Source organism: Scyliorhinus canicula, chromosome 16 (genome assembly GCF_902713615.1).
Source record: "Scyliorhinus canicula chromosome 16, sScyCan1.1, whole genome shotgun sequence".
NCBI classification, from domain to species: domain Eukaryota; kingdom Metazoa; phylum Chordata; class Chondrichthyes; order Carcharhiniformes; family Scyliorhinidae; genus Scyliorhinus; species Scyliorhinus canicula.
In genome coordinates, this window is record NC_052161.1 from 141,583,771 (window position 1) to 141,610,198 (window position 26,428).

Genomic DNA, 26,428 nt, shown 5'->3' on the forward strand with positions numbered 1-26,428 from the left:
GCAACAGCAGCAGGAGGAGCAGCAGGAGGACCAGCAGCAGGAGGAGCAGCAGCAGCAGGAGCAGCAGCAGCAGCAGCAGCAGCGGCAGCAGCAGCAGCATCAGCAGCAGCAGCAGCAGCAGCAGCAGCAGGAGCAGCAGCAGCAGCAGCAGCAGCGGCAGCAGCAGCAGCAGCAGCAGCAGCAGGAGGAGCAGCAGCAGCAGGAGGAGCAGCAGCAGGAGGAGCAGCAGCAGCAGCAGCAGCAGCAACAGCAGGAGCAGCAGCAGCAGCAGCAGGAGCAGCAGCAGCAACAGCAGCAGCAGCAGCAGCAGCAGCAGCAACAGCAGGAGCAGCAGCAGCAGCAGCAGGAGCAGCAGCAGCAACAGCAGCAGCAGCAGCAGCAGCAGCAGCAGCAGGAGCAGCAGCAGGAGCAGCAGCAGCAGCAGCAGCAGCAGCAGCAGCAGGAGGAGCAGCAGGAGGAGGAGCAGCAGCAGGAGGAGGAGCAGCAGCAGCAGCAGCAGCAGCAGCAGCAGCAGGAGGAGGAGCAGCAGCAGCAGCAGGAGGAGCAGCAGGAGGAGCAGCAGCAGCAGCAGGAGGAGCAGCAGGAGGAGCAGCAGCAGGAGGAGCAGCAGCAGCAGGAGGAGGAGGAGGAGGAGGAGGAGGAGGAGGAGCAGCAGCAGCAGCAGCAGCAGCAGCAGCAGCAGCAGCAGCAGCAGCAAACCCCTTGCTGCTCACTCCTCTCTAGCTGGTTCCAAACTGGCCAGCTTTATTTATGCAGAGAATCTGCTGATGATTTCTCCGCCCCCTCATTGAAGCTCATACTCCCAAAGGATTGTGGGATTGCCATTAGTCCCCAGCCAGTGGTAAGCAGGCAGGTTATAACAGCACCCAAGAGTGGTTTATTTCAATTGGCTATCTGGTGGCCAATGGATTGGCCAGAGACAGTATTCTGCCCAGCAACCGACAGCAATTGGTTCCTGTCAGGTGTGGATTTTCAGAGGGGACACATGAGAAGCCATTGGACCCTCAAGATGGAAGCAGTGAGGGCAGCGTGGTGGCCTAGTGGTTAGCACTGCTGCCACACGGCGCTGAGGTCCCAGGTTCGATCCCGGCTCTGGGTCACTGTCCATGTGGAGTTTGCACATTCTCCCCGTGTCTGCGTGGGTTTCGCCCCCACAACCCAAAAATGTGCAGAGTTAGGTGGATTGGCCACACTAAATTTCCCCTTAATTCGAAAAGATTATTGCGTAATCTAAATTTATTTAAAAAAAGATGGAAGCAGTTCTCTCTCTGCTGCCTGCTGTCTGAAGGCAGAAGTTTTTCGACTCTGGAAGAAGCAGCTGTCTCTCTCTCGACTGCCTGTTATTTCTGAGTCTACAGTAAAGACCACTTCAAGCTGAAAGAAAAGAGAACATTCATCTGAAAGCCCAGACTGAAGAAGAAAATAACTGGAAAACGTCCGTCTAAGACAAAAACTCTTATCCTTTTACTTTCATCGCTATTTTACTCCCCTCTTTCCCATCAGTGTTTGTTTGTTTTTGTGTATGTGTGCGTGTGTAGAGGGTGGGGTGAGTTAAAAGGTGGGGGGGGGGGTGAGATTAGATAGTAGTTAACCAGTTGTATTTGTTGCTTATTTAATTGTAGTTACTGTTGAAAATAAAAAGTTAATTGTGTTTAAATTTACAAACCTAGTGACTGTAATTATTGGGCTGCCGAAGATCTCGGGTATTTAAAATGAAACCTAATTTCAACCATGTTGCGATTCCAGGTCAAGTGGGGCTGGAATTGACCATGCACTCGCCCAGCATGTTGTAACACTCATGAATCACCTTCTCAACCTGCCCTGTCACCTTCCATGATTTGTGCACACCCTTTAGAACTGTACCGGTTGTTATACATTGTCTGTGTTGCCTCCACTTGAGGACCTGTGGATCAATGAAGATTAACACTGGATCTGGGGATCAATGAAGATTGACAATAAAGACACGTGACAATAATAAATCATAAATCAAATCAAATCAAAGATTGTCACTTGATCCGGGGACCAATGAAGTTAAACGCTGGATTGTGGATCGAAAAAGATTGACACTGGAGCCATGGATAGGTGACAATTAACACTGGATCTGTGCTGGATCCCTGGACCGATGAAGATTGACACAGGCTCCGAGGACCGATGAACATTGATACTGGATCCGTGGATGGCTGAATGATTGACACTGGTCCCATGGACTGATGGAGATTGAAACTGGATCCGTGGACTGATGGAGATTGAAACTGGATCCGTGGATCGCTGAAGATTGACACTGAATCGTGAACTGATGAAAATTGACACTGGCCCCGTGGACTGATGAAAATTGGAACCTGACTCAAATGTAAGTGCCGTAAATAAGTCACTCCAAAAAATTTCAAAAAGAAATCAAGATTTTAAAAAGGTATTCTATTATTTCCTTAACTTTTCATGCGTTATCATATTAATTATCATTTAATCTTGTTTCACATTTCATTTCAGGGGGATATAGGTTTAAGGTGTGAGGGACAAAGTTTAGAGGGAAGTTTTTACATAGAGGATAGTGGGTGTCTGGAACTCGCTGCCGGAGGAGGTGGTGGAAGCCGGGACGATAGTGACATTTAAGGGGCATCTTGACAAATACATGAATAGGATGGGAATAGAGGGATACGGACCCCGGAAGTGTAGAAGGTTTTAGGTTAGACGGGCAGCATGGTCGGCACAGGCTTGGAGGGCCGAAGGGCCTGTTCCTGTGCTGTGCTGTTCTTTGTATACATAGCCAATTGCAAGTGTTTACGTGGCCAAGGAATGGATTTTCCTCTATCTGTCCACAAGGTAGCCAGACTCTGCTCTGCTCAGCTCTCTGATTACCACTGCTAGAAAGAATAGCTGAAGGGCCACGTGGAACCGTGCCAGGGAGGCAGCAGGGAAGCAGAGTGGAGGCAGTAGGTTTAAAATCGCACACACTCCATCCACACACAGCCGCTCACCATGCTGCACAGTATCCATTCACAGGTCCAGGCTCCTGTGGAAACGCTGGAATTAAAAATAGTCCATTCTGATTAATTTTAGAACACATTTCACAGTTGATAGATTTTTAATTAAAAATTTTTTTTGAGTCAGTGATCCCTGTGATACCGATATTCAGGGTCACACAGACGCATCAATCCGGAAAACCAAATCCAGACTGGAATTTTGCAATGAGGAATTAGAATTAGAACAGTACAGCACAGAACAGGCCCTTCGGCCCTCAATGTTGTGCCGAGCAATGATCACCCTACTCAAGCCCACGTATCCACCCTATACCAGTAACCCAACAACCCCCATTAACCTTATTTTTTAGGACACTAAGGGCCATTTAGCATGGCCAATTTGCATTTAGCATCCACCTAACCCGCACATCTTTGGACTGTGGGAGGAAACCGGAGCACCCGGAGGAAAACCACGCACACATGGGGAGGATGTGCAGACTCCGCACAGACAGTGACCCAGCCGGGAATCGAACCTGGGACCCTGGAGCGGTGAAGCATTGATGCTAAACACCGAGGAGCTGAGTGAAATTGTAAAGAACCCCCCCGGTGTGAGTGAGGCGGTCGATGTTGGCTGGGGTGGGGCCCAGCTCACAGTGTTGTTGCTGATGAACATCGGGATGATGACCACCTCGGGGTGTTGTTCTGGATGGCGATCACGGCTCCATGTTACAGGCCTTTGGAGCTCACCTTGAAGGGCTGTAAAGTATCCTTGGGAGAATGGTGGAGGTGCAGGAGAGAATCGGTGCTTCCATACAGCACCTTCCCTGGTAAAGGCCCATCTTCAGTTCGTTGAGATCCTGCTGCATGGTGTGCCGCATATCCTGACGGTTTCAGGAGGCAGGGGCCGGACAAGGAGTGTCCTGGTCCGCAAAGTGAGGCGAGTTCCCTACTGAGTTTGGAGAGTGGTTTCCTTGCATCAGTAATCCTGATTTGGAGGCCGGGTGCATCGGGTTCGATTGAGCACGAGGTAGCTGGTCTTCGAGGCCTGTGGTCGACTGTGGCCTGTGTGTCTTTCATGATCATTGTGAGGGGGTGGAGGTGGGTGATTGTGTTGAGTCCCCCACTCCCCGGCTGAAACCTGGGTTGTTTGTTGCTTGGGCGTCGGAGTGGCGACTTGGCAGGAATGAAGGTGCTTCACTTGTCAGAATCCTCGAGAAATCCTGAGACGTGTTCGACGATCCTGTCATGCCTTTGAACTTTCCAAGCAGCACAGATGGTGTCATTATCCTGCGGTTCTTCAATAATCCATTATGTTGCTCTCTTGTGATTATGTTGCTGATTATGTTTTGTTGTCTCTTCCCCTGCAAGTGTGAGCACGAGGGTGAGACACTGACCCACAGGTATCTTTTATGTTCAAATAAACTTTAATGTAAATACAGAAATAGCTTTACAGTTAACAGCTGCAACAATTCTTAAGTAAAAGAGAAAACTTTAACTTATTTTCTAAACTTGCCACTACATTCAAATTAAGCTAACAAATATATATATGAAATACCATTCATGAATAAAGGTAACAACCAGGTTTCTACTTGCTTTTCTCTGTGCAGAATCTTTGGAGAGAAACCCTTTCAGGACCAAACTGAATCCCCTCTGTTCAGATTAGAGTTCCAGGACCATTTAACTTTTCAGACCAATCTGGCTCCTCCCATTAACTACATCATCTATACCTAAAGAATAAGGCATTGTCCTTAAAATGTAAACATTAGGTAGCTATCTGTAAACCGGGAAATGGTTCTCAAAACCTATTAGCAGAGCACTGCATCTGTAAATCAATGATTACCTCACTATTGCAACGCTTTAACCACAGATACTGTCTGGACGCATCTTAACTCAGGTTTTAATAACATTACTGCAAAAAATATAAAATATGATAATTTCTTTCATTCGTCACATCTCCCTGCCCTGATTGCTCTCCTGCCAAACCTTCTTTCTCTCTCCTATCCTCCAGCAATGCCTGACCTCCGGCCACACTCTTGCCTCTCTTCAGTCCATCTCTTGCTGACCCCTTGTCTTCAACGTTCCCTGGCTGCCACTGGTTTCCCCCCTCCCAGCAGCTAATCAAACTACCAGGTGGAAAAGAGTGAGGAAAAATGTATAATAAATCTCTGCCCTGAATTCACTCGGACCTGTGAGTCCCTGTATGGGCTGGACATACCCTGCCTCGCTGCTCTTTTCCATACCTCACTGCATCTTCCCTGCCGATATTTGGGTTGTGAGGTGTGATTCTCTGCTGCAAGGCGGGTAGCTAGGCTGGGGGCAGAAAGCTCAGCAAGATGATGTTCTTAGCTAGTCCCCACCATGTCAGGGCTATTAGAGTGGATGGTGAAACATCAAACTGTTCTGCCCTAATATGGGTGGTATATGCAAAATAGCTACAAATGTGCTCTGCAGCTACACTAGGGGCTGGAAGGAAAGCCATCCAGGATTTTTATAATATTTTAGGAATCAACTTCTTGACAACAATGTGTTCTAATGAAAGCACTGGCTGCAAGGCAATATTCAGCCAGAAGATAACACTCAATGTTTTTTAAAGATCACAGATAGGGTAGCTGCAGAGTTGGCGATTGTTCAAAGAAAATGTTAAAATTATGTTGACCATTTCCTACAGGGTTACCGTAACATTACACCAGAAAGTGCTTTGGGCATGTCCGTGTCAAACTCTGGTGCTTAGCAAATGCAATTAACTATGAACATAAGTAGCAGGAGTCGGCAGAGGCCATTATCATCATAAATAATTCTGTTTTGCTGGGACTTAATTGAACCCAGTTATTTTCCCAGTAATTTTCCTCACCTGGGGGAAAGCACTTTCCTGACCATTAAACTCATGACTATTTATGAAAAATCTGTACCAGCAGTTTTTTGTCGACTTATTAAGCCACAAAGACGCTGAAATGGAAGTAATTAAAGTTTGCCTCAGAATGCTTTGATGTGACAAACAGTGCAAACCTGCGGTGGAAAAGTACAAAACGGAAGGGGAAGGTGAACCCACTGTGTGAAAGGTGAAGCCAGCTGCAATACGTTCATTTACTCACCAGCAGCCCATAGGAGCGGTAATCTCCAGGTCTGACAGCCTGGTGTGAGAGCCAGTGTACCTGCTGCTGATCTGTGTGCTGACTTTGTTATATAGAATCTGGGAGGCTCAGTGAGGGGGGGGGGGGGGGGGGGGGGGGTGTTATTACCGTTGCTCAACTCTACCTCTTGGTTGCTTGTCAGGCACCCAGCTGACAAGGCAGGCCCCTCACTGCACAGACTGGCACCCCCAGAATATCCCACATTGGTACAAATTGGATGATGCTGCCCGATAGCAGGCGGAATGTATCGACATCCTTTGCTGCAAGGTCAAGACAGTGACCCAGGCTGGGTCTCCTGGGTGGGCTTTATTTCTACCAACTGAGAAGTCATTGTGCATCCTCCTGGCCGACTAGTTTTCCATGTTTCCTCCTGGTCAGCGAGAAGTGAACTCCAAGCCTGACCCTCCCGCTCATTGTCATGTTGGCGCCCTCTTTGGCTGGATGGTGGTTGGGAGCACAGTGGAAAGGTTATGGCTTTTCTGCCACATCATCTTCTTCATAGGGTTTTTGTTACACTGTCAGAAAATGATTGTGTTGCAAATGTGTCAGCAGATCCCAGCCCTGAAAATCCTTAGGTTATAATCCAGGCTTAGCCTTCAGAGTTTGCAGCAAGCAGTGCTGGCTCTGCCAGAGTTAGTGGGGGTCAATGGGAAGACAGCTAATTTACACCAGGCCGATGCCTGGAGCCTCCTGCCTTGTGCCCACCTGGAGGCCAATACACCGAATCTCACTGAGCACACTGGTCCCCAGTGCTCCACAAGTCCTAACTGAGATGAGAAGGAGTTCCTCAGTAACATCCTCAGTAAATTGGAGGGGCAGTTAACAGTGCCGTTGTAAAGCCAGGGAGTGTGCTGCAACCCGAACAATCTCTGCAGTTGAGGTCTTTGTGATAGAAACCCTGAGGATAGTTTTTTTGCCTCCTCTCTGGATGTTTAAAGCTGCAGTCAGAAATTCTTTCTTTTCATTCTTCTTTACCTTTGCTCCCTCAGTCTCTGAATTCCTGGAGCCTGGGATAAACGTGTGCTGCAAGTTTATTCCACCCGTCTATTTTTGATGCCTCTCCTTTTACGCTTTGACTGCCCAAATCCTTTCTTGGATCTCTGATTAACCCCGACAGCTTCCCCTGTGGAACCTGACAGCAAAGAAGGTGGGATAATCTGCATTGGCTCCAGTAACATCTCCTAACTGATACTATGAGATGATGTGGAGATGCCGGCGTTGGACTGGGGTAAACACAGTAAGAAGTCTTACAACACCAGGTTAAAGTCCAACAGGTTTGTTTCAAACACGAACTTTCGGAGCGCAGCTCCTTCCTCAGGTGAATGGAGAGGTATATTCCAGAAACATTTATATAGACAAAGTCAGAGGTGCCAGACAATGCTTGGAATGCGAGCATTTGCGGGTAATCAAATCATTACAGATCCAGAGATAGGGGTAACCACAGGTTAAAGAGGTGTGAATTGTCTCAAGCCAGAACAGTTGGTAGGATTTTGCAAGTCCAGGCCAGATGGTGGGGGGTGGATGTAATGCGACATGAATCCAAGATCCAGGTTGAGATACTATGAGACTAAAGGCATTTCTGAAGGCAAATTCAAGTGGAATCGGGCAGAAATGTTTTATTCTGCATTTGGAATTTAAGGCTAAAACTCTCTGCAATGTAGGAAATTCTATTGAGATGGGAGCATACCAAGTCTCACTCGCTCATCCTTTCTGCTCTCTGTGACCACCATGTGCCACCTATCCACCCCCAAGCTTGAAATTTAAAATTCCCACCTTCATATTTGAAAACGAATGCGGTCCCCAACGCATAACGCAGCATGGTAACATTCAGCAAATAATTATTCACGTTTGCTGCTTTCCAGTGTTTCAGTTTGTGGGTTTGTAAGACAATTATTCAATGATATATGCATATTTATCATACTAAATGAATGACTTCACTTCAAAACTAAGAACACGCACGAACAGACTCAAAAACAGCTTCTTCCCCACTGTCACCAGACTCCTAAATGACCCTCCTATGGACTGACCTCATTAACACTACACCCATGTCTGCTTCATCCGATGCCAATGCTTATGTAGTTACATTGTATATATTGTGTTGCCCTATTATGTATTCTCATGTATTTTCTTGAATTCTGTTTAATTCCCTTTTCTTCCCATGTACTGAATGATCTGTTGAGCTGCTTGCAGAAAAATACTTTTCACTGTACCTCGGTACACGTGACAATAAACAAATCCAAAAATACTTTATTGCTGTGAGCGCTTGTGCCATCCAGAGATAGTGAAAGGCAATACTTAAATGTTAAGTCTTTCTTTCTTGTACACCATCTAAATACACTGTGGGCTGGCAACACAACTGCTCCAATACCTATGGACAAAGCAAAGCATGCGGCAATCAGGCAAGCTACCAGAATGGAAAACTACCAGGAGAATGCCGACTGCAACAAAAACGCTCAGAATAGATTCAGACCTGCAGGCTGGATAGGAGCATTCATCGAGAAAAACACCTGCACCAAAACGCAGCACAGACTCAGCAACAATATATTATAGAGCCATATTTCTGCTTTGCAGGCCGATACTGAGTTTTGGGGGATGTATTCTATGATTCCCGGGAGCGGGGATTGCAGTGAAATAATTTGGAAAGGAGTCTCTCAAGTTCACTGCAAGTTCTTCGAAGATAATTATTTAAGCCCTAATCTAAAACAAAAATAGCATTCAACTAGTTAATGGTGCAGACCCACAGGGTAAGCTGTGTTACACTTTGAAATCAAGGCCCTTGAAGTAAACGGCAAAGGGGGAGTGGGAAGAGTTCATCAGAAAGATGTTTATTCAGCATCACAGCAGTATTTGAACAGGATCTGGTTACACATCCCAGGGTTCTCACTCCTTCCTGTTGGCTTCGACAGCAGCTGACCAGTTATACTCATGCTGCCGAACTCACAGCCCAATCAGCACTCGGGAACAATCATCCCCATGTTATAGACGTCCTTCTGCTAATCTTAAATTAAACTGGCTCATGGAAAAGCCAGCAGATTTGGCTGACTAACATAAAATCCATTGAGCAACTCCTCGTAAAAGAGTACGTGGAGTAAAGTGGACGGTAGTTCACTGTGACATGGTGAAGCGTAGTTAGTGCTTTCTTAATGCTGTTGATAAATCCTTTTGCAGAAAGGGCACTGAAGTAAGATGATGTTATTTGGGACTTAAGGCCAGCCTGCTGCAAAAGCTTAGATACCAACCAAGTCAATGCCTCACAACTGGCTGCAATTGAGGAAAAGGTTTGCTGCTATCAGGGGGTGCAGGAGCAGAGAGACCTGGGTGTATAATTCATTGAATGTGGCAAGACAGATTGCGAACAAGGTTGAAAAGCAGACAGTATCCTGGGCTTTATCGATAGGGCACAGAGTACAAGAGCAAGGAGGTTATATTGAATTTATCAAAGACACTAATTCAGCCTCAGCTGGAATACTCCGTCCAATTCTGGGCACTGCACTTCAGGAAAGGTGCAAAGGCATTGGAGAGAGTGGAGAAAAGAATCACGATAATGGTTCTAGGGATGAGTAACTTCAGTTGTGTAGATCGATTGGAGAAGTTTGGACTGGTTTTCTTGAGAAGAGGAGGTTGAGAGGAGGTTTGATAGAGGTGTTCAAAATCATGAGGGGCCAAGACAGAGCAGATTGGGAGAAGCTGTTCCCATTGGTGGAAGGATCAAGACGAGAGGGCACAGATTTAAGGTCATTGGCAAAAGAAGCAATGGAGTCCGGAGGAGAAACATTTTACACAGCGAGGGGTGATGGTCTGAAATCAGGGCCGGGATTCTCCCCTACCCGGCGGGGCGGGGTGTCCTGGCGGGATGGAGTGGCGTGAACCACTCTGGCGTCGGGCCGCCCCAAAGGTGCGGATTTCTCCGCGCCTTTAGGGGCCAAGCCCTAACCTTGAGGGGCTAGGCCCGCGCCGGAGTGGTTGGCACCCCGCCGGCCGGCGGGAAAGGCCTTTGGCGCCACGCCAGCCGGGGCCGAAGGGACTTCGCCGGCCAGCGGAAGTCCGCGCATGCGCTGGGGAGGGGGTCACTTCCGCGTCCGCCATTGTGAATGCTATGCCCAACGTGGAAGGAAAAGAGTGCCCCCACAGCACAGGCCTGCCGGCCGATCGGTGGGCCCCGATCGCGGGCCAGGCCACCGTGGGGGTACCCCCCGGGGCCAGATCGCCCCACGACCCCCCCCCCCCCCCAGAGCCTGCCCGCGCCGCCAGTCCCGCCGGTAAGGTAGGTGTTTTGATTCCCGCCGGAGGGACCGGCATTACAGCATCGGGACTTGGGGCCATCGTGGGCCGGAGAATCGCTGGGGGGGAGGGGGCCGCCAACAGGCGCGGCGCGATTCCCACCCCCGCTAGAATCTCTGGTGCCGGAGACTTCGGGAGATGGCGGGGGCGGGATTCACGCCGGCCCCCAGCGATTCTCCGACTCGGCTGGGGGATTGGAGAATCTCGCCCCTGCTGTCTGAGAGGGTGGTGAAGGCAGGTACCATTGAGGCATTCAACAGGAAATTGGATCATGTGCTGGGTTATGGGAAGAAGGAAGGGGAATGGTTGAGGATCAATTGCTCAGAGGCCCAGTACAGATATGATGAGCTGAACGGCCTCTTTCTGTGCTGTATTCGTGCTGTTATCAGGCTCCTCACATATCCTTTGTGGGGCCCATGACACAAGCTTACGTTATCATGTCCTGCACCCACTGAAAGATATTACAGAACATTGTACATATTACTGGTTACATAGTGTTTACTATGCTCAAACTGAAAGGCGCATTTCTCTCGCAGCTAGAGGTGGCTATGGAGAAACCAGAAACATCCAGGTTCAATCTGGAGATGCTCTCGGCGTGCTCAGCAACCCACATGGAAATTAGGCAGCACTCCCGGCCTCCCAGACGCGTGATTCTCGATGGTGGGAGGTGGCGGGATTCTCTGCTCCCAGCACAGCCGATGGGAATTCCCACTGGAGCCACCGCGCGCCGGCGGGAAACCCACGGGCGGAGAATCCCACCACCAGCCAGCAAATGGACGGAGAATTGTGGCCTCAATTTGATTTCCTTAAAGGACATTGTAACAGAGTTTCTTGTCCTACTCTACATCATACAACTTCTTGGATAATGGCCACTGACAGACTCACAAACAATCAGAAATCACCTGAGCGGAAAATTGATTGGAAACCTTTCTATTTCTGGGGTTGATGATATTCACACGGGTGCCAGCAATGATGCCATGCACTCCTGGAAACTCTTGTTACTCATGTGCCTTCTGTTACACAGGGAAACTCGTGAGGCTGTTCATCCCTTATTACCTTCTTGTTAAAAATGCGCGTTGCAGACTTCCTGTTTTGGCAGATGTCCTTGGCTGTGGCGTGGAAGAATCCGGCAGCTTGAATCTTCCTACACTTCATTTCCATGGACAGGGCCGTCTCTATTCCCAGCGTTGTCTGCAGGTTATACTGCAGAACATTACAATTCTGTGAGGCAAGACTTGTGAAGCAAAGGTAGCAAAGTTCGGTCTCCTCTGAAATGTAGCCGTGTGTGTGAGTGGCCGGTAAACCTGGATCTTGGGGTGGTGAGCGATGTGTGCAAATCATCTCAACTATCACCATTTTGCGTGATGTTATTTAATGGCACCAATAACCAAGGATAATATCAAGATGTATTGGTAGAAAAACAGATAAAACCATAGAATGATACAGCACAGAAGCTGGACGTTCGACGCATTGTGCGTGGGCCAGATCTTTCAAAGAGCCATCTGTCCTATCTTTTTCCCATAACCCAGCAACTACCTCCCTTTCATGTATCACCCAATTCTCAGATAAAAACAATAAACTAGAAAGCAAAATCCACTAATGCACGAAGCGAGGTATAATACTGGACGACACCCCTTTATTCCCCAGTTAATTGTTCTCTCAGGAGATCTTTTCTCCATCATCTCTTTTTTTTTTTAGAAATCCTCAGTTGCAACTATCTTGTTTGCCCCTCACACAAACCCCAAATCTGGATATCCCACTCTGAACTCCCTAACTCATTGCCACCCAATTTACCTCAATGCTCTGAACACAATTACTTTATCCACCCACGAGCGACTCATATTGTTCACTATTATACCTCAATTAGAAGGTGCACCAAAAATTCGCAACACTTACCGCCAATACCCACTATCCCCACAACTTACTTCCCAAGTAAATTTAATTGGTTCCACGCCTCTCCCTAATCCTTAAAAAGCAAATTTTCACAAACAACATCATGTCTTTTATAACAATGAATGACAATCAGCTCACATACACACCCATATCTACTCACACAAACACACAAGTAAAATGAACGGTTAAGATGAATTGCAAAATCATTCTGACCCTCATGTAGTTTGACCAACAGGTACACAAATGACTTTGTCACAAGTTGATAAGGCGTCTTGTATATCAATGTATATGGTTATTGCTGGAATAAGACGCAGTAAATCAAGCAGAGATTGGAATACAAATGCCAGAGCGATGCCGTGTAATAAACACTTTCATTAACAATATAAAAAGACTAAAAACAATCCTTTGTAGTCTTTTATAAGAATGGACAGGTTACAGTATTTTAGAAAAAGCAAATATGAAAAATTAAAATATGAAAAGTCAACGTGAACATGTCCTGAGTACATCGAGATTGGAAAAACTTTACTCACAAAGACTTCTTTTCGCAGGAGAATGCAATCAGTAGAAGTTGTCGACGAGTAAATAAAGTTTAAACATTATTCAGACTGCTGACTTTGAAAACTTAAATATAAGATTTTAAAAGACTTTGCCTTTCCTGCAACATATAAACGTCTTGTATATAAGAAGTCTTCAGTAATCCCTCCAAGTGCTTCATCTTAAGTTGAAACAACCATTGCCGTTAGAATAATTTGGTAATTTTCCGTGATGTCTCCTTTGACAGACATTTTAACTGTGGCTGAGATTATTTGAAATGGCTTGAAAACAAAATTTAAAAGCTTTATTTAAATAACTGGACAGCTCAAGTACACTATTTTTTTGCATTTTAGTTCAAAACTTTACAATACTTCGGTTTTCTTTAAAAAAAACTATTTGGAAATGCTAAAATGTATGAAATATATGGGGGCACAGTAACATTGAAGTTCCCCAAGAAAAATGTACTTTTATGATATAGCTTACTTGGACTTTCAAAAAGCTTTGATAATGTTCCATTCAGAGTATAACATGGACTAAGTAAAAATTTGGTTCCGGATTAATCAAAAATGTGGAATATCAACTTGCAGGAGGAGGAGTTGAGGGTCCTGATTTGACCCCTGCTGATTCTAACCTGGATGTCAAAATCTATAGGGGGCGATTCTCCAATATGGAGCCCAAGTGTTAGCGCCGTCGTGAGTGGGTACGACCGATTCTGGCCCACGGCACTGGAGCGGTTCACACCGCGGGGGACTTCTTCAGCGCGCTGGCCCCGACTCAACATGGGCCAGACCCCGTCGGAGGCCCTCCCCGGTGAAGGAGCCCCCCTCCCCCCCCCACAGGCCACCCCCCGATCGTTCCCACAGAGTTCCCGCCGGCAGCGACCAGGGGTGAACGGCGGCGGTGGGACTCTGTCGTATCGGTGCGGCTGCTCGGCCCATCCGGGCTGGAGAATCGGCGGCCCCGCTGATTCTAGCGTCCCACGGCCGGCGCCGGTGCAAATGGCGGCGATTCTTCGCACCTCGGAGAATCGCGCGCTGGCGCCTGGGCGTCGTGGCGTGGTTGCGGTGATTCTCCGACCCGGCACGGGGCTCGGAGAATTGCCCCCATAGCCTCTGCAGAACACGCTGAGATATGCAGAGCAGCAGTGCCAGGAACCCTGATTTTAATAGTACAGGATTGGTGCACTGAGACCTAATTTGCACAAATAAATATTTTTTTAAATTGCAGAGAAAGAAGCATTCGTCCCAATTAGCCAATGCTAGCTACAAAAGAGTTCTACAGCCTAATCCCACTTTCCAGCCCTTGTCTGTAGCCCTGTACAGTAAGAGATCTTACAACACCAGGTAAAATTTGCAACAGGTTTATTTGGAATCACTAGCTTTCGGAACGGAGCACCTTCATCATTCAACTGGTGAAGGAGCTATGCTCAGAAAGCTAGTGATTACAAATAAACCTGTTGCAAATTTAACCTGGTGTTGTAAGACTTCTTACTGTGCCCACCTCAGTCCAACGCAGGCATCTCCACATCATTGTAGCCCTGCAGATTACAATATTTCAAGTGCATATCCAATTATATTTTAAATGTAATGAGGGTTTCTGCCTCTTCCACCCTTTTCAGGCAGTGATTTCTAGACCACCACCAGCATCCAGATGAAAATTATTGCTCCTTAACTCCTCTATAATCCATTTACCAATTAGTTTACATTCATGCACCCTGGGTTAATGATCTTGCTGCTAAGGGAGATGATCGGAAGGACCTATTTCGAGGGACCCCATTGCCTTCCTGAGATTCCCACTTGCTTAAAGCAGCACGTCACTGTTGGGTTCCTATCGGGAAGGCAGTGGAATCAGAGGATAAATTGTTGCTTTTATTTTAACTACTGCCCCAGCCATCTCCCCCCATTTTCACCAGACTGGCAGAGATACAGTTGGGGACAGTGATGAAGTTAACAATGATTTAGGTCAGCCAACGTGACAAACAAGCACAAATTAAATTTGACACTGACAAATGCAAAGTCACATTGCATAAAAAAATAATGAAGTATATAATGAATGAACAGAAAAGAATATGAATGAAACTATAGTGTCAAAAGCCTGAATAATAATAATAATCTTTACTAGTGTCACAAGTAGGCTTACATTAACACTGCAATGAAGTTACTGTGAAAATCCCCTAGTCGCCACATTCCGGCACCTGTACGGGTACACAGAGGGAGAATTCAGAATGTCCAATTCACCTAACAGCACGTCTTTCGGGACTTGTGGGAGGAAACCGGAGCACCCGGAGGAAACCCATGCAGACACGGGGAGAACTCTGCACATAACTGTGCAGACTCCTCACAGACAGTGACCCAAGCTGGGAATCGAACCTGGGAACCTGCAGCTGTGAAGCAACAGTGCTAACCACTGTGCTACCATGATGCCTGAGGCACAGAATTCTATGATTTAGTAGCTGTGAGAGATGGTTTGCAGTGGCATTTTACATCAAAGGGAAAATCATTTATTAGAAATAACTCAAAATGTTGTGAACTTTCCAAATACTTCCCTGGGAGAGTATGAGGATAATGGGGATAAAAGCTTCATGTCCAAGTTTCCATTTGTTATTATATACTCTATCCAACTTTTACTGAAGATTTCAATTAAATATCAGACATCAGTTTGAAGTACTTGAATTAACAAACTATTCAAATTTCTTTAGTTAAATTTAGAATTCATTGTTAGGAGTAAACTTAAATTCTAAGGCATAAAAAGTACTGAACTTATTCCCCAACTATAAAATTGTTTCGCACCCAGAGTTAGTGTTATTAGATTTCACAATATATTGACTTACATCATATCCACTAGGTGGCGTCCAGCTAACAGTGACAGCCTTTGTGGTACCAGCTTCCACCACGGCTTTGACTGGATCAAAGGTGAATCCTTTCATCTGAAGTGCCTGTGGGCTGTCAATGGTGAAGTCAACGCTCTACAAGAAGAATGACACCAAATTATTGTAGTTTCAAAATGGATTCCAGAAAATCCCTTTTTCAGCTGGACAGTAAATTAAAACTTACACAAACACACACACCCATCTCATGGTGCGTCTCATCCGTTAAATGTTTTCCCCTCGCCCTTGGGCGGCACGGTAGCACAGTGGTTAGCACGATTGCTTCACAGCTCCAGGGTCCCGGGTTCGAGTCCTGACTTGGGTCACGGTCTGTGCAGAGTCTGCACATTCTCCCCGAGTCTGCGTGGGTTTCCTCCGGGCGCTCCGGTTTCCTCCCACAAGTCCCGAAAGACGTGCTGTCAGGTGAATTGGACATTCTGAATTCTCCCTCTGTGTACCCGAACAGGCGCCGGAATGTGGCGACTAGGGGCTTTTAGCTTTTCACAGTAACTTCATTGCAGTGTTAATGTAAGCCTACTTGTGACACTAGTAAAGATTATTATTAAGATATGCAATATCTTAAAATGTTGAGTGAAGAAAAAAACATAGGTGAGGGATTCCTGAGCAGACTCTGTCATGGAGAGTGAGCTGGTTAAATGTGGGGGGAGTTTGTGAGGCTTTTGATTCTATAGTTTCATTCATATTCTTTTCTGTTCATTCATTATATACTTCATATACCTGAACAGGCACCGGAATGTGGCGACTAGGGAATTTTTACAGTAACTTCATTGCGGTGTTAATATAAGCCTACTTGTGACAATAATAAAGATTATTATTATTTCAGCTGGAAAGTCAACTGTTGGGAACGTGAGGTCAGTGGGGAACTTGGGATCATGGTGAATGACGGGACCAGCAGCCTATCTCCATAACTAATGAGATTTAAGGATAGAGAAAGATACAGAGGAAACAGTTGAGAAGGAACTGGAAAGAGAAATAAAATAAGGGAAGGAAAGATTGGATTGAGAGGAAAAGAAATCTAAGAGACAGAAAGTAAATGTAAGAAGAAATAAATTAAGTCAGAAACAAATCCCAACAGCAAGAACGTGACTCTCGTTCCATGTTCTCCCTGACCGGGTTGGAAAAGTTACATGGAATTACCAGAACATAAATCTAGTCACTCAGAGTCCTTATACTGCTAGAGTGGATAGGAAGGATCTATTTCTGTTAGCACAGAGAATAACCAAGGAGAATAGATTTCAAATAATTGGCAGAAGGATTAGAGGGAAATTATTTCACATCAATTTTGAAAGCTATAAGATTCTGGGAGAACTTGGCAGAGTGGTTTTCTGGGAGGATGTTTCCTCTTGTGGGGTGTCTAGAAATAGAGTCATGGTTTAAAAATAAAGGGGTCACCCATTTAAGACGGAAAGGATGAGTAATTTTTCTCTCTCAGGATTGTTCGAGTTTGGAGTTCTCTTTGCCACAGAGTAATGGAGACTGGATCATTGAATATATTCAAGGCTGAGGTAGACAGATTTTTGATTGAGAAGGGAGTCTCGGGTTATGGGGAGACAGACGTTAAAGTAGGGTTCCAGCGGCAATCAGGGCCGGGATTCTCCCCTACCAGGCGGGGTGGGGGGGTCCCGGTGTTGTGGAGTGGCGAGAACCACTCTGGCGTCGGGCCTCCCCAAAGGTGCGGAATTCTCCGCACCTTTAGGGGCTAGGCCCACGCTGGAGTGGTTTCCGCTCCGCGGACCGGCGCGAACGGCCTTTGGTGCCCCGCCAGCCGGGGCCGAAAGGCCTTTGCCGGCTGGCGTAAGTCCGCGCATGCGCCGGAGCGTCAGCGGCTGCTGACGTCAACCCGACGTATGCGCGGGGGAGGGAGACTCTTCCGCCTCCGCCTTGTGGAGACCGTGGTGAAGGCGAAAGATAAAGAGTGCCCCCACGGCACAGACCCGCCCGCCGATTGGTGGGCCCCGATCGCAGGCCAGGCCACCGTGGGGGCACCCCCCGGGGCCAGATCACCCCGCGCCCCCCCCCAGGACCCCAGCGCCTGCGCCGCCAATCCCGCTGGCACCAGACGTGCTTTGATTTCCGCCGGCGGGAGAGGCTTGACAGCGGCGGGACTTTGGCCCATCGCGGGCCGGAGAATCGTCGTGGGGAGCCCGCCGACCGGCGCGATTCCCGCCTCCGCCGATTCCCGGGTGACGGAGAATTCGGGCCATGGCGGGATTGACGCCGGCCCCGGGCGATTCTCCGCCTCAGATTAGTCATGCTCTTGTTGAATTCCAGGCCAGCTCCAGTGGCTGAGAAGCCTCTTCCTGCACTTATTTCATACGACCCCAGAGGGTGAGAGGGGTCTGGCACTCAATCCCTGAAACGATGGTACAATCACATATCCTCCTTTATAAAACCCTTGGAAATGCATTTGAGTTGCTTCAACCTACAGAGCTACAGACATGGGGCGGCATTCTCCCCTACCCGGCGTGACGGAGGGTCCCGGAGTAGGGGAGTGGCGCCAACCACTCAGGGGTGGGAATTCTCCCCACCATTGGGGGCCAGCCCTGCGCCGGAGCGGTTGGCACCAGAAGACTGCCGCAAAAAACCGGCGCCCCCGGCAGCGGGGCTGGCCGAAAGGCTTTCGCCGGTCGGCACATGCGCCGGCAGTGACGCAGCGGCAACTGGCCGCTGACGTCACTGCCGGCGCATGCTCGATGTGGGGTTCTCTTCCGCTTCCGCCATGGCGGAGGCAGTGGCGGCCGCGGAGGAAAATAGTGCACCCAGGGCACTGGCCCGGAGTCTGAGCGGGGGGCCCCGATCGCGGGCCAGGCCACCGTGGGGGCACCCCCCCCGGGGTTCGATCGCCCCCCCGCCCCCCCCCCCCCAGGACCCCAGGGGCCTGCTCGCGCTGCTGATCCCGCCGTTCCAGAGGTGGTTCAAACCTCGGCGGCGGGAGAGGCCTCCCAGCGGCGTGACTTCAGCCCATCCGGACCGGAGAATCACCGCAGGGGCCTCTCCGATCGGAGTGGCGAGATTCCTGCTGCCGCCACTTCCCGGGTGGCGGAGAATCTCTGCCACGGCGGGGGGGGGGGGGGGGGGGGGGAATTTCCGTGGCCCCAGGCGATACTCCGACCCTGCTGGGGGTCGGAGAATTTTGCCCCAGGACTGCAAGGTGGGATGAGTCTTGGAAAGTCTTTATCAGCCAGCAAACAGACATGATGGGCCACATGCCTCTTTCTTTGCCCTGAATGTTTCTATGTTCTATGTTAAATATCGGGCCTAATTTTCTGTTGCGAGTTTAATTTGTTTTAACATCATAAATGTAGCATTTTCTTGAAACTCATGAGAAGGCTGGCAATGTGATCTTTTTTTGAGGCTGACTAATAATAATCTTTATTGTCAGAAGTAGGCTTACATTAACACTGCAATGAAGTTACTGTGAAAAGCCCCTAGTCGCCATATTACAGCCTGTTCGGGTACACAGAGGGAGAATTCAGAATGTGCAATTCACCTAACAAGCACTTCTTTCAGGACTTGTGGGAGGAAACCGGAGCACCCGGAGGAAACCCACGCAGACACGGGGAGAACATGCAGACTCCGCACAGACAGTGACCCAAGCCGGGAATCGAACCCGGGACCCTGGCGCTGTTAAGCTACAGTGCTAACCATTGTGTTACCGATCAGCAATTTGTGTTGATTCATAATTGGTGTGGTATTTCCTTCCTCAGGACAATTGTGACACTAAAAACCATGAATCCAGAAAATCCGGCATTGAGTAGCAATATTATTTTTAGTTCATATTAACCTTTTGCATTCAGAAGGTCAATGTAAATTGGTTAGGTTTATAGATAGTACCAAATAGGAGGAATTGATACTGAGAATGCTGTTCAGAAAGTTTAATGCATTTAGATATTTCAAATGTGAGTGATTAGGACGTGGTTCATATGAAACATACGGACAGCTTCAGTTATATTGTGGTAAGTAAAATGTTTTACTTTCAGCAGTAGTATGCATGCAGAATGATTTATCCCTTTGCTGACCTCCAATTTAGTGGAAAAACAGATAAGGAGGTTTCATTTTCTAGCGCATGTACCTCTATTTAAATATTTAAAATGCATTTTGTTGTACAGCTATAATTCAGGGTGATGTAAATCTGTTGTTACCTTTTTAGCATTAGCTAGTGTCGATCGGATACATCCCACGTGGAATACTTCCAAAGCTGTTGTCAGTTTGTTGTCAGACTTTGTGCTCTTCAGGATAAGCAGAACTGATTTCAGTACCCGAGGAACGTCTGTGGGCAACAATTGGAGAAAGTCACTGATGTAAACTCTACAAGCTGACTGACTGCTATAGGTGCGTTCCTGTTCCCTTCCCAATTTAACCACAAGTGGAGACTGCACATTACTGACAATGGACACATTTACAGTGGGCAATTGTGTCTGTCATCTGCCACGGGGAACATGCATCATATTAGAAGCTGAAAATGGAAACGTGCTTACAGGGAAAACAACTAAACACTCCCCCACTCAGCTGTGTTCAAAATGGCTTTGAGGCATATTCAAGTCCCTATATACCTGCTACTTCATAAGTTGGTAGGATGCTTAAAGATTCAACTGGAACATTTATTGGGTCTCCTCCTTCAACAAACATCAAATGTTCCCTTGCGGCTCCCTTCAGTTGGATCGCATGAGCAACCTGCAAAAAGAAAGACCGATCGAGTAATCAATCAATTTCGAATATCCTCTACACAGAAGGAGCCGCTGCAGCTTGGAGCCGCTTGTGAACTGGCTGATTAAATAAACAGTCAGGCACAGGCCACTGTCACTGAAAAGGCCAACACCTTTACTCCGAGATTTGGACTTCAGAATGCCCTTTTGTTTCAGTTTCACAGCAAGCTTTACCACATTTGTAACACAGCACATAATGATGCAGTGACATTTCTTTGCATTTACTCTAACCTTTAATACTTTAGAATTTCATAGGCAATTTTCCAACTCTCTTTACTATCAAGAGTGTGTTCAAAAGCCTTCATATCTAAGTAAACGTTTGATAATATTGCCAGGATAATAAACAACTTTTCCATTAATTATCTTGAGCCACTAAAATTATCTTATACCTACATAGGTAGCCTTTCTTGCCTTTAATTGTGAGAGAGCATTACAAATCCAGACTCTCTGTTTTAAACTTACATTTTTAGACATGCTTTCACAAAATATGAAGAAGCGAATATCAGTGGCATAAAATACACATATATATTAACAGTGAAGATCTTCTAATCTATCTCCTTCAGGTTTATTTATGTACAGTTCCATCTTTAGTTGATCCTGGCTACAACACTAGATTTTCATAACTCCAAAAATAACTAACTGTGACACCATTTCTTTAGCTGTGCATTTAGCTGAAAAGTATGTCTGGGACCTCTCTCAAGCCAGAGAAACACTCAACAGAACAAACTTTAAAATATTGCTGAAAATGACATTTTGTCAAAGTTTCCTGTCTTGCACTTATCAAGACAATCACAAGAAAACTAATGTCAGGGGAAGCAACAATTTTACACAGTATGGGAAGAGAGTGCTGGTTGGCAAGGAGACTTTGATTGGTCGAGGCGTTTCCATGAAGAATGCACCAGTTATTGGTGACTGACAGTTAACTGCCAAGCATTGTGTGAAATTTAAACTAGGCATCTTGACTCTGATTGGTCAAGGCATTGACCTGGGGAATGGACCAGGGACTTATTTTGTTTATCTGAAACAGGCACAATGTAAACATTTTCTTTCTGCTGTCTGCAAAGAACTGGCCCCTCTGTTTAAAATAACTTGTTTGTAGGACATGCAAATGAAACATAAGCTTTACAACAGGGAGGTGAGAAGGTCAGACATAAGGACTGAACCTGGTTTTGTCCATATCACTTTGCAGTAGTGGTTAATGGACATCAAAGCCCCAGCAGGGTCCCAGTCCCATTTGAATAAAAACGATGTCAAGGAGTGCAAGAATGTAACCCTGATTTAGCACAGTGGGTTAAACAGCTGGCTTGTAAGGGAAAACAAAGCCAGCAGCGCAGGTTCAATTCCGGTACCAGCCTCCCCGAACAGGCGCCGGAATGTGTCGACTAGGGGCTTTACACAGTAACTTCATTGAAGCCTACTCGTGACAATAAGCAATTATTATTATGGATATTGTAAATTGCGAATGTGGCTTGATACAGGGTTGGATAGGTGTTTTCCAGTTACCTTGTCAAACAGTTCCACTTGCATGCCATCTGAGTAATATAGACTTTCATGGTCAGGACTGAACGTGACTTCAAATTCTTGACTCTGCATTGGTCCTATGGAACCTTCAATCGGAGAGACACTGAAGACACTCTGTTCCCCGTAATTTTGAGTACCTGGCAGAATATATAAATAAAGTAATTACAGTTATTGCATTTTATTTAAATTTGCGTTACTTTATTTCTCCCTCTCTCTCCAATACTTTCACTGGAAATACCGAATAGTTTTCAAGATTATTCAGTCTTATGGATTTGTTGACCAGATCACTACAAGGATGGAAGTGGTTTGGGTCCAGTGGTGCAGGATGTAATAATGGGCAATGCCTTCAATGTCTCATGTGCTAACGTCCTGAGTTCAGACGACACCACCATAATCCAGAAGGAGGCCTTTTGGCCCATCATGTCTGCACCGCTCTCTGAGCCTTCTAGTGCCTTCCCCCTGTAACTCTGAACATTCTTTCTTTTCAGATAAGTCCAATTCCCTTTCGACTCGCTTGTACCTGCCTTTACCACACTCTCAGAGGCAGTGAATTTCAGACCCCAATCACTCACTGCATGAAGTAGGTTTTCCACATGTTGCTTTTGGTTCTTGTGCCAATTAATTTAAACCTGAGCCCTCTCGTTCTCGATGTTTCCATGACTGGGAACAGTTGGATGTATTGGTGATGGTGAACAGTAACTTGCAAACAGCAATATCACAGACAATTTACCATGATTGTTCAGCTAACTTGTTTCTAGTGTGACAGACGAAGGGAATAATAAGAGTTATTATTAAGACAATAAGACAATAACAGTTGCTTGATGGTACAGAACTTGAATATTGATGAAAAGAAAGACATGTTGCGGAGGGTTTTGCCTTGCATTCATGAGGACAAACACAAGAATGCCAAATTTCAAACTATCTCAATTTATACGATGGAGAAAAGGGTGCTGATTGGTAAGTCGACCTGTTTGGCTGAACTGCTGCATGAAGAAAGCGCTGGGGAACAAGAGGCTTCCAGGGCTCCTTGGCAGCATCAACCTGGTACCTGGCAGTGCCCCTGCCAGCTGACAATGCAACCTGGGCACCTTGGCAGTGCAAGGCTGGCACCCAGGTGGTACTGTCAGTCTAACCAAAGGGCATGCACCTGGGGACCTCCAATCCCCTAGGAGACCCCACATGGCTGTTCTGTCTGGTCCCCACTTATGGAAAATGGGGTAAACAGTACTGAACAGCGCTCGCTCGAAGTCTGCGAGGCAAAGGGGATAGATCCCAATGCCTCGGGTGCCTCGGGAATCTGCATGTTAGAGCGAGACCAGCTGTCTCTGTTCCTACACATTTTCTAAAAAATAACAAAAGTTGCGGTCTTTTGAGAAAGGGTTCCATTCTGGGATCTTCCCATCCAGTTAGAACAACAACTGGGATCGTAACATTGAAAATGAATGGATCCCGTAAACAAGCCACTAATTATCTTAAACTGTTTAGCACACTTAGGGAATGTTGCTCAATTTCAGAATCGTAACTAATAGTAGACGTTTTGTTTTGGGTTTTGCAAATGCAGGCTACGTGGTTCAATATAAACTCTGCCCACAGGTACAACTGAGTGGCTGGCTAGACCATTTCAGAGGGCATTTAAGAGTCAACCGCATTGCTGTGGGTCTGGAGTCACATGTATGACCACGACCAGCTAAGGATGGCAGATTTATTCCCGAAAAGACATTCGTGAACCAGACAGGTTTTTATGACAATTGACAATGGCTTCATGGCCACCATTACTTAGATTATGCCACCACCTCGGCTATCAATAGCATTGGTCAATATGCTGGTATTCTCAAAGGCTCAGGAAAGATGGATTGATGCTCTGTTTGTGCTGAATTAGTTGATATGAGCTTGAGAGTTGGTAGTGGGTGCCACCATGTCTGGTTAAACAGAAATCCTGCTTCTGACATATCCAGCAAAGCTGCCATATCCAGACATTCGAACATAGAACATAGAACAATGTAGCACAGTACAGGCCCTTCAGCCTACGATGTTGTGCCGACATTTATCCTAATCTAAGATCAACCTAACCTACACCCCTTCAATTTACTGCTGTGTATGTGCCTGTCCAAGAGTCGCTTAAATTTCCCTAATGACTGACTCCACCACCAGGTCATTAGGAAAATTTAAGTGACTCTTGGACAGGCACATGGACAGCAGTAAATTGAAGGGGTGTAGGTTAAGTTGATCTTAGATTAGGATAAGTGGTCGTCACAATTAGGTGAGCACACTTAATGGAAACTTTGTTGAGGTATCACATGGAATCAGGTGCTCCTGTAACTGAACTCAGCAAGGTGTTTCTGCCTTCAGGAGCAAAACTTAATAAAGAAAAGTACAAAATGGGGTAAAATTGATAATAATCTTTATTATTGCTCAAGTAGGCTTACATCAACACTGCAATGAAGTTACTGTGAAAATCCCCTAGTTGCCACACTCTGGTGCCTGTTCGGGTGCACAGTTCAGAATGTCCAATTCCCCTAACCTGCACACCTTTGGACTGTGGGAGGAAACCGGAGCACCCGGAGGAAACCCACGCACACACGGGGAGGATGTGCAGACTCCCGCACAGACAGTGATCCAGCCGGAATCGAACCTGGAGCCCTGGCGCTGTGAAGCAACAATGCTAGCCATTGTGCTACCGTGCCGCCCATGATTGAACTGAACCATCAATGGGCGCGATTCTCCCAAAACGGGAGAAATCGGGGACCGATTCTGGTCCCCGGTCGGGGCTAGCAGCCAGACGCCGTAGGCTCCGGCAGGACGGGCTTAACGAAAAGCCGTGGTACGGCCGTGCCAATCGGTGCCATGGTTATTAATAGCGAGTTAGTCACGCCGTTTTTACGAACGGCAAGACCAGGTGTGTTTGCCGTTCGTAAAAACGGCGTAAAGGGCTGGGACTTCGGCCCATCTAACAGCTGAGAATCGCTGCCGGCCGTAAAAAAACGGCGGCAGCGATTCGGGTCGGGACTTCGGCGGGGGGGGGGGGGGGGGGGGGGGGGAGAATAGCGGGAGGGCGGCAAAAATGTCGGGAAGGCCCTCCCGCTATTCTCCCACCCGTCGTGGGGGGCGGAGAATTTCGCCCAAAGTGTCTGGCGATAAGATCGTCGGATTGCAAATGACTCAAAGTAACTAAGATAATCAACAAACACTTACCCACTAAAGAACCAGATATTTTATGAGGTGTAACAAATGCTGGCAGCAATTGTTGCTCTCTGTGTTTGCTGTAAGACAGACTGTCCAGCTTCACACTGAACATCACATTGAGGATTGTGGCATTTTGCAGCTGTGAAAATAAATATACTAATAAAGTGAAGCTAAACTTAAAATGGTGGCTCTGCAGGCAGCATTTCTAATAACATATCAGCATGAGATTTTTGTTGTATTGTGCAATGAATGGACTGCAGACATGTTTCAGTCATTTGATGATTCAGATTGATGGCTCTACAGGCAACCTGCATGTTCTAATCATCCCGCCAGCTCACTTCTAGCACTCTGTTAATGCCGACTCTCGGTTGGTCAATCTTTCTGAGCAGTATAGTCAATTCATGTTATGTCAAAAATATCTTTGCCATTAAACTTGTAGCCATGTAACAAAATTCAATAACAAGTAAGAACTTTTGTCTCAGGTTTTTGGCGTATCGGAAAGGAATATATGTTCAAACATAACATAACAGGGTAGGATTTATAAATTTGGCTGGAACATACATTCATCAAATCAATCTTAACATTTCACATTATAGTAACTCTGGCCCATTCTGTAGTTGTAAAATAACAGAAGTGACAAAGCACATTACAGATATGCTGATGTTGTGTCATTTGGGCAGTGGCTACGGTTAAATGAGTTCCCTGGGAAATAAAATGATAGCAAGCAATAGGAGAAATATTCTAATTTAAGGTAATTTTTCCCCCTTTATTCTTTTCTGTAATGTGGGCACCTCTGGCAAGGCCAACAACAATAGCCCTTCAACTGACTGGTTTGCTCAGCCATTCCAGAGTCAATCACATTGCTGTGATCTGGAATCACATGTAGGCCAGAGCGGGTAAGGACGGCAGATTTCCTTCCCTAAAGGATATTGGTGAACCAGATGGGTTTTTATGACAATCGACAATGGTTTCATGGTGACCGTGAGACTTTTCATTCCAGATTTGAAAAAAATTGAATTTGAATTCAATCACCTGCCATGGTAGGATTCAAACCTAGTTACTAGTCCAGCGACAATACCACTACACCACCGCCTGTCCCCAAATATGTACAATTAGTGTTCAATACAAAAAATGATTTGAGAATTTCAATCTCAATTCAACCAACAAAATATTACTTTGTCAGGTCTTCACTTGTAGAATTTGCTATATATTTAATGATGCTTAGCTTTAACCTTTAATTACAAAATGTATATTTGACCTCTCAATGACTCAGTGAGATTATTTAACAGCTGAATCACACAGAACAACTGAAGGACCACATTTGGTTCCCAGTAA

At 46.5% G+C, this 26,428-nt stretch overlaps 1 protein-coding gene across 1 annotated transcript in view; it reads right to left on the reverse strand.

The window, feature by feature from the left end:
- Positions 1-12,615: 12,615 nt before the first annotated feature.
- Positions 12,616-26,428, reverse strand: part of cfap74 (cilia and flagella associated protein 74) — a 156,559-nt gene continuing 142,746 nt past the window's right edge. The window contains exons 34-39 of the mRNA XM_038774102.1: positions 25,103-25,232; positions 21,893-22,047; positions 20,237-20,357; positions 19,826-19,953; positions 15,627-15,761; positions 12,616-13,077 (exon numbers count right to left, since the gene is read on the reverse strand). Coding sequence (XP_038630030.1) covers positions 12,979-13,077; positions 15,627-15,761; positions 19,826-19,953; positions 20,237-20,357; positions 21,893-22,047; positions 25,103-25,232 — 768 coding nt within the window. The 3' untranslated portion in view covers positions 12,616-12,978. The remainder of the gene's footprint in view (positions 13,078-15,626; positions 15,762-19,825; positions 19,954-20,236; positions 20,358-21,892; positions 22,048-25,102; positions 25,233-26,428) is intronic.